This window comes from Mesitornis unicolor, unplaced genomic scaffold (genome assembly GCF_000695765.1).
Source record: "Mesitornis unicolor isolate BGI_N332 unplaced genomic scaffold, ASM69576v1 scaffold24623, whole genome shotgun sequence".
In the NCBI taxonomy this organism is placed as follows: Eukaryota; Metazoa; Chordata; class Aves; order Mesitornithiformes; family Mesitornithidae; genus Mesitornis; species Mesitornis unicolor.
The window spans coordinates 37,672-46,994 of NW_010177108.1; the positions used below are offsets into that span (position 1 = coordinate 37,672).

Sequence of the window (9,323 nt, forward strand, 5' to 3'; positions counted from 1 at the left end):
AACATCCTGAACACATCAAGTGTAATAAACTACAAACTACTAGTCTGACATGACACTGCACAGAGAGAGCTGCTTCTCTAAGAGCCAACATCTCTAAGGCATAAAGTCAGAGACTGTTTTCTTTTTAAGGAAAACTGAAAAGGACATTTTCCCCCCATTTTTATATCAATGATAATAATCCCATTCTAAAATACAGTGTGGAAACAGCATGGTCTTAGATTAGCCATTTGCAAGATACCTCATACTGGTAAGTCCAACCAGAATAGAATCAATAATAAAAACCAGGAAGAAGCTACCTTTCAAATGGATAATAAAATGCACGTTTGCTTTGCATAGTAAATTATACTGACTGACTTAATGCAAAAAAGTGTTCCGATATATACTGAAGATGAAAAATGTCCCACTGAAGAGTACAGTATTTCCAGAAGTCCAAAGCATGTGAGTTAACATTAATTAATATTACTAGAGTAAAAAACCAAAACATTTCTCACATACAGAAAGCTTGATACCCTTATAGACTACTCAAAATATTTAGCTAGATCAGGCTAGTGCCATTCACACCAAGCACATTATACTTGTGCAGTGCTTCCTATGGTATTCAGACACAGAATTTGTAACACTTACTTAAACCTGTAAAACCCCCAAGGAATTAAAAGGCACTGACTGAAATGCCATTTCTTTCTTATTCACTGTTAGAGGATTTGGGATGTCCGGCGGAACCCAGGAGAACAGATTTTTTTTTGTTTTCACCTTGCCCTGTGCAGCATGACCTATTCTGATTTTGAAGTCACTGTGTAGATAGTGTTTCTGAAGGGGCCTCAACAACATCAGAGGATCTTCCTTTCTGCATTGGCTGTGGAAAGAGATTTCTCCTGCAACTATTTACACCGTTTTTATAGCTATTAATACTTCAACTAACATAAGTACTAAATACACACCCGTGTATCAACACACACAAAATCTTAGACTAGATAGATTCAAGGAATATTACAGACCGAGAACTGGCCATCTGTTTCTAGATCGTGTAGTTTTGTACGCTTACACTGAACAGAAGAAGTATCTACCCAGTCCCTTGAAAGGGTGATAAAAGGTGAAATTACATTTGTCATAGGTGTAATGAACATCTTTGGCATTCAGCGAAACACTGAAAGATAAAGTATGTCATTAGGTGGAACGAACAAGCCTCCTTTGGTAGATTAAGAATCACATGAATCTGCCTCACTATCAGTAAGCAGTTTGTGTAAGTAAAAGTCTGGGTTCTCCTTCAGTGTCTTCATAATAGTATTGAGATATTGAAAGGTTACAGTAGTCTCTAGCCATTACAAAAACTGTGTGTCCCATTCATAACTTAAATTCTAGATATTTGTGAAGTGCTTCTGGTCAGTAGTAATGCTATTTGCAACAGATCCTAAGTGCTGATAGGCATTCAGGTCTTGGATACAGTGATGTCAAAGACACATCTAGTCACTGAAAGATGTGTCTTACGATTTGGAAGTCATTATTGTCTGCTTTCTGAAAAACCAGGTGGTTTAGGGTATGCCAGCATCTCATCACTTTAGATATACGCCAGTCTGATGTTCACATCCCTTCTAGGCGTGGACAGATTCAGTGAAGATATCCAACAAATGATGGGCTTCAAGCCAGGCCTCTACTGGAGATTGTGCTGGAAATTTGTTAGCCCTGCTTTTTTATTGGTAAGTGTTGATAATATTTCATCATGGAAAGAATGATAGTATATTGCTTCCTACAATATACAATAGGTAACAGAAGCAAGGTACTCATTGCTATGCCTGATGTTGTCAAGATGAATAGAAGACACTCAAATTTAATTCCTTTTTCTCCTCAATGGCACTGGTTATATTTTGTATAGTCCATTTCAGTTGTGAAATGTGGCTGTGGTCACCTTCTGTTCCTTCACTGTAGCAAGATTTTAAAGCAGCAGCTTTTCTTAGGGAACACTGAACACCTAGGCACTGTTCTGCCTGTCCCTCTAGCATCTACACATATTAAATGCAAATCATTCTGTTGGGAAAATAAACTAACCAGGGATAAGAGGTTGTGTTTGCAAGAATTTATTATTCATTGGAGAATACTAAGATCTCCAAATTATGGAATGACACCTTGGAATAACTAGTATGCAACTACACCCAGTAATTAGTTACATGAAACACTAAGGAGATGTATTAAATGCACCTTGTAACTGCTTGATGTGGAAAACAAGTGCTTCATTACACTTGGGCAAAAAAAAAAAAATCCCAGAGGGTGAATATGGTTACTCTGTGTACAGGTTAGATTCAGAACTAAACTACAGTTTTATACTGGGATCTTATCCTATTCATTTCCTAAGCCATTTTAGAGTGGCTGCCAAATAAAACACATTAAATCAGTTTTACACTAAGTTTCTACATCTCAAAACTGTGGTTCATTTTATTCTTTCATCCCTAGTTTGTTGTGATAGTCAGCATAATAAACTTCAAACCTCTGACCTATGATGACTACACCTTCCCTCTCTGGGCAAATCGCATTGGCTGGGGAATAGCATTATCTTCAATGATACTTGTGCCTGCCTATATTATCTATAAATTTATGAATGTGCGTGGGACCTTTAAAGAAGTAAGTGGAATGCTAATAAAATGTCATTAAATGTTGCTATGAAATGAAATGGCTGGATCTAAGATGGCAGTTCGTTTCTCTTACTCCCAAAACTTATTACTTATGATTGACCTTTTGGTACCAACCATCAGATGGATTGGAGTTTTGAGGTAGGATTACTGCATGATTTTTCAGTTTCTAGATAGAAATTAGCTTTTCAGAATGTACCATAATAATTCTGAAAGAATATTTTTGATGCATGTAACTAATCAAATCGATAAGAGTATTTTTTTCCTTCTTAACAAAATATATACAAATTATGGTAACTTCACATTTAGTTCTGAGATATGGTCTTCAACACAGTTCTACCTAAACAGAGTTCAGTCCAAGGTATGCTTCATTCACTGGACACTGGAGTGTTGTAAATTGCTATATGTACAAAGTTAACTGAGATCTCTCTCACAGTAGAAGAGTCTCTAAACATATGTCCACATGCTGGGAGGGTGGGATGTGCCCCCACAGTAGCCCTGTGTTCAGGACGGCCTTTGTTCATGTGATGCGCATTCAGCAAAGACAGAAGCAGTGCTTTACTGGGTTGCAGCAATAGATCCATTCAGCCCAGTATTCTGTCTTTAACAGCAGCCACTTAGTATTTGTTTTTCTCTGCAGATATGTATCCTAATCCTCTGTTTAACTGAATTATTTCAACATTCTGCCAAGGCTAGAATTAATGCAGATATTTCTGTTATGTTCATCACTAATATCAGAATTCTTGAAGAAACTTAATATTCAAAATAGACTGAGGTGCTGAAATAGATCTTGACATCAAGAAAATTCTGATATAGGCACCACTTACAGTCTCATCTAGCCTGTTGCTTTCCAACTACTTCAGTAAAAGAACCAGCTTGCTACACAGCAGCATCTTGCACTACATAAACCTACTTCGTGCATAATACACCTTGTCTGTTCACTGAGTAAAGCAGGAACTGAAGGAGAAAAAAATGTGTGGCCATGTTATTCTGAGTTGCCGAGCAGCAAGAAGTTTAACATTGTAACCTTAATAGTGTTCTTTTAACTTCATCTATATGTTTATGTGTAATATTAATTCCATTTAAAAGAACCTATTTCTATGGCAAAAAAGCATCCGTATTCCCTTATAGTTCTCTCCCCTGTACTTTTTTTTATCAGTTCAAAATGGCCTCGGATCATATTAATTTTACCATCACATTAATTTTTACCATCAATGTCATAGTAGATTATCTATAGTCTTAAAACCTCTCATGGTGCTCAGAAGTAAGACTCCTTACCACTATACAGCATCAATTTTTGTCCTGTCACATAATAATTTTATACGCTAGTCTCTACTGACTTATACCCAGTTCTATCGCTCTCCTTTTCTATAGGTAAAAACAATGGTGGAGCAAGATATCAATGCTCTTAGGTAAATCACTGAACCACCACCACATAGAGGATTAAGCAGAAAATAGGATCTCACCATTTACCTAGATAGGGCACAATTTGTAGTATTAGCAATTTCTGGTTTGTCTTTTACAGCTCCTGTAGTTAGCAACTCTTCAGTCTCCCCATGAGAAATATAGAGAAAGGCTAGTGTATTACATCCAAATAACTGTTGTAAGATATGATGCTCTAAATTGTGGTTCTTAAAAGTATGGAGGAAAACATGCTCTCAGTCTAATCAGAACACCTTAAGTTGTCTGAAAGTTCATGATAAAGCAAAATCGACATGTGATCCCAAATAGCACAGCATAGGATAGAAAAGGGAGATGAGCTGGGAAATAGTAGGTACCTCCTTCCTCTCCCACTGGGACTTGTCAATCCCATTATAGCACTAACAGAAAAGCGTGAACTTAGGGGATGTGAGGCCTGTGTTACCTACTTGTTCCTGATGTTCTTTTCCATATGCACCTGCTAAATATTTGGACTTAGTATTTGCATAAACTTTCCACTGTTGCTTCTTATATTAAAGGCTAATACCAAGGGGCTTATAAGCTTGTTCTCTCAGTGCCTCAGTTAAAGGCACGTGGTGCAGTGATATTAAAGATTTAGGTTACCGTTTTAAATAAAGTTCATGCTGCTTTCCCATTATAGACTGGGGTTTACAAACATAATCCCACTTCATATGGCTGACTTTTTCCTCTTCTTCCCATCTGGTTTAGAGACTAGCTTACTGCATCACACCTGAAAATGAGCACCAACTCGTGGCCCAAGGAAATGTCAGGCAGTTTAAGGTTTGTACTCCTTCCACCATGCTTCCTCTCCTGACACCAACTATTTCCTGTCTTTAGCAGCAACTGCAGGTTTGCACCAATCTCCTCATAGTGGATACCTTTGCAGGTCTGTGGTTCTTTTTTATTTTTTTCTGTCAGTATGGCAAGATGCAGGAGTCTCAGTACCATACACATAGACTCTGTTTGAAGGCTTTTGGCACCTTCCTTCCTTGACTAAGCAGAACCCACAATTTCACTGATCACTTGAATCCAGTATTTTATCTGAATCCAGTGAGATCTCATCAAGAGATGAAGGTATTTCCAAACTAGCGTATGCATTTGAACAGGTCAGAGACTCTCCATCCACTATTGTACAGCAATCTGAAGTCATGTTTCCTGAAGTCCAGTGTAACACTACACATGGTAAACAGCAAAACAAATATCCAGTGTGAGAGTTTAGACACAATGGCCATGATGAAATAATGTGCTGGGTTATATAGACTTTCCCCACAGGGAAAATACTGCTGGAGTCTTCTTAAGCAGCCATGAAAAATATGCTGTAGGATTCCAAATACTTCTTTCCTTTTAGCAAATAAAATGAGCTTATTGAAATAAAGCCCTTTTGTTAGAAGATAAAAAGGATGCAAATATAAAGCTTGTTACACTTATCAGCATTCATGCTGGACTACTTTCTGTCTTCAAAGTTGAAAGCAACTAGAATTATGCACATTACCTCAAAACATGACCGAGATTTTAATAGTGGTAGTTTGTATGTTGGTACTGAAAAAAGAAATTTGCCTTTTGCTTACTCTGAAAAATACTGTTTGAAGTATAATTTTGAATTTTAAAGGAAACAATCCAAGTGTAGATTTATGGGATGCAGAATGGAAGCAGGAATAAAAGGCTTCCTGTTTCATGACCACAATTTATTTGATGTGGCCAAGAATACGTAGTAGTACACCACCTCTTCCTGCCCACAGTTGTCTGAAGATTTAAAGTTCCAGCTGTAAGTAATAACTTGATTTTTCTAGAGGCAGATGTTTCTGTGCAAATGGGCTATAAACGGCCATTCCTACCTAGTACCAGTCCTCTGAGCCCAAATCTATCATGGCAAAAAGGAAGCAAATTAATTTCACTTAAATTAGAAAAGATCGTACTCAGTAGTAAATTCCTAGTGATACCTCAAACCCTGTCAGACACTAGGGCATATTAATTTGTTGCTGTCTTCAAACAGCTAGAAATAGATTAGTTATTGCTGAAGCATAGTTAGTGATTTGTTAATTATGTTTAATTTTGTAAGCAAAACATTGACTACTGTAACAAAGGAGGTACAAAAATTTTCTTCTCATATATGTTCAGCAGTTCTGAATTTTAAAACCAAACTGAGAGCTGACTACACAGCCTTTATATTCAGCACACTTCTCACTGCAAACTGGAATCCACAGAAATTTAGTTATAATCTGTTATTTTGAGACCTCTTTGAAACTCTAGATTTGTCAACTAATGCATTTAAAACATCTCTCACTATCACATCATTTGAATCAATAGTGTTATTAAACATCTGCTTCTGTTCCCTTACAGCTTCAACACTGGCTGACAATATGACAACCAACAGGTTGAGGGAAAAGCCAATATGTAAAGCTAAACTAGGAATACAGAAAAGTCAAGTTCAAAGCTCCCTCGATTATGCTTGGACCAGGTTGGCTCAGAGCTCATCTACTGACTCTTTGAGGGAAGACGTCTGCTCTCTGTTCACAATGCCTCCCTTCTGTTACTTGGCTTCAAATGATCTTTAGAGACTCCATTTAATTTTTCTTATGTCTTTTGGTGCCATGAGATCCCTACATGACCAAAACTTGTGAGTTTTGCTATTGGCAGAAGGGAGGAGGGGGAAGCAGAGAAAAAAGCAATCAACCTGAGTTAAATGCTTTTTTATCGTGAAGAAGTGAATTAAACTTTTCTGACAGTAATGATTACTTCAGATATTCATGCCACGACCTATTTTAAAGCAACACCACCTGAACATTCTTAGATCTAAGGAAAGAGTACATCTCAATTATGTGGAAAGAGCAACTTTAACTATGTAACAATGAGTTAGATTTCTTGGCATACTGTCCTTTGGGATACAAGTTTGCATCCTTCTGAAATGAGGACTCAGTGCTTCATTTTGAGTGGTTTGTTATTAGTTTCTTCTCTTGGTGAAGAAGGTTGTCTTTGCTGCCTGTATATGTCCATGCCATTTTCTGTCCAGTTTAATTATAAAAGCTAAAGAGCAGCAGGAACAGAATTTGTGTCACAGCTAAGTGCAGAATACAGTTTAATACCGCACTGTATTTAATCAAAAATATATTCCCTTATATCAACAATTAAAATGGCTTTATCATATGATCCACAGACTTACCCAGCTAGGTATGAAAGCTATATGCAAATAGATTGTCCTTCATCTTTTTGTTATATTTTGTTCCAAATAAAGTATGTAAAATGCATAAGAAGAGAGAATTATTATTAGAATTACATATTCTACCCAGAGTCATCAAAATACTAAGTTTTGGCTTTTTTCTCCTGCTGTGAATACCCTATCATTGTAATCTAACCCGGATTCACCTACCAAACCATAGTAATGTTGTGCTGAATACTTTAGAAGGATATTTTAGGCATACTCAGCTTTCTAAGCCTATTCCAGCTCTTCTGGTATTATTATGCAAGGTAGAAGATGCAAACAAACTGCATTTGGGTGCTGTTCTTATTCTGTGGTCACTGTAGTATCTTAGTGATCACTAGATTTGGTAGTTTTGAGTTATTTCTTGTTCTTTTTTATCAGTAGATCTATAGTAATTTTCTGAGGCAGTAGCTTCTCTGCTGAATCCAGTCCAGAGTTTCTCTCTGAACTTTACCTCTGAATTTTTTTGCCTTTATACTTTCAATTCAGCTTGTCTTTTAAATGTGTGTAGTGCTTCCTCTTTTAAAAAGTCTATTTAAAAGGATAGGGCTTTTTTTATTTATAAGACAATTTTTGTTAAGGGTTTTTTTTCCTTTTTAAAAATAGCCCAATTTAAACAAACCAAGTGATTTTGGATTTTTTTCCATGTAACACTGATTTCAGTTCAAAATACTGGAAGAGAAATGTCTCTCCCCTTTTCCTCCAACATAATCAGTACTTTGCAATGTGTTGAGTATTGCCCTTTTCTTAAAGAATCTCTGTGACAAATAGCAGTTATATTTAAACAGGGGTTTAAACCCAAAGGATATTTTCTTCTAATTATAAAGGAAGTAACATTTTCTGGCCCAGCTGATGGCCGATAGCTGTTTAAACCCTATTATTAAATACATTTCAATAATAAAGGAATGTTGCAGTTCTAGTTCTGTAATTACACAAGAGGCCAAACAGTGACAATATGTTGAGGGCTTCAAAAAAGCCATCTCACCAACTTCAGAGTTAATCCCATTTTTATTGTTTGCTAAACTACATGAAAATCTTTCCATTGCTATAAAGCTTACTTTTCAATAATACAGCTGCTTCAGTCACTGGCTTGGCATGGCTCAAAAGCTTCTTAGCATAGATACAATTACCAAGTTTTGAAACTCCTGGGGGGCTCCTTACCATGGACCTTTAATAACCCGTCACATTCTTTGGTTCGCTTGTAGTGGGAAATGCTAGCAACCTGCATCAGTGTTCACTGGTGACACATCCCATCACCACCATGTGTATAGCAAAAACCATGCAGGAAAAGTTACATTTCATCACCACTCAGCTCTGAAATAGGAGCAAAGCTATCTTGACATGGGAGTGAAATCAGCTTTACCCAGCATGTTAGGGTTTGACTGTATTTTCAACACCAACTCCCAAAGCAACCTACTACAATATTTTTATTTCTATTACTGTATAATTTCTTAGGTTTAGTGTAGTAATTATATCTCAGGACTCCGTTGACCTATTGCCATCTTCTTCTGAGGTTTTATAGACAAAGAACTTGCGATCTATACAGAAGACAGTGGGCAAATCAGAGAAAGCAGGAATCTTATTACCAGGAATAGCCCAAATGAAGAAGAAAGGTAATACACATTGCATGACTGCACAGCTAGGCTTTAAGTTCAAGAAGCTGCCCAAAGGAAGTCTTCCAAAAAATAATACTTCTGTCCCAGAGATGAAGAACTCTGCCTTCAGTTCTCCACAGAATAAGATGCTCAACTACCTCATGCCTCTTGGACGATAAATGATGCCCTTAAACAAAAACTAGCATCCATTCAAATGACAAGTACCTTCATGAAAACCAGGTTATATCTGTTTTCCTTGACTCAGTGATATGATACAAACAGTCCAATACGAAGCCACAGTTCTAGCACTCAGCTCCTCTTACATTTTCAATATGGAAAATATCAAGTGCCACTAAGATACTTATCTCCCTTCAGTTCAACTCAGTCAGGTCCTTATCACCCATGTAGTTTAACTGCAAGTCTTCCTCTAACTCAGTCTTGAATTTTCAGCCAAGCAGGTCACTCTTT

General features: G+C 37.0%; 1 protein-coding gene across 1 annotated transcript in view; it reads left to right on the forward strand.

The window, feature by feature from the left end:
- The window catches only part of LOC104538676 (sodium-dependent noradrenaline transporter), a 42,785-nt gene extending 35,580 nt beyond the window's left edge, over positions 1–7,205 (forward strand). Inside the window, exons 10-13 of the mRNA XM_010181961.1 lie at positions 1,594–1,694; positions 2,446–2,613; positions 4,770–4,841; positions 6,402–7,205. Of these exons, the coding sequence (XP_010180263.1) occupies positions 1,594–1,694; positions 2,446–2,613; positions 4,770–4,841; positions 6,402–6,425 (365 nt within the window). The 3' untranslated portion in view covers positions 6,426–7,205. The remainder of the gene's footprint in view (positions 1–1,593; positions 1,695–2,445; positions 2,614–4,769; positions 4,842–6,401) is intronic.
- The last annotated feature ends 2,118 nt before the right edge of the window (positions 7,206–9,323 follow it).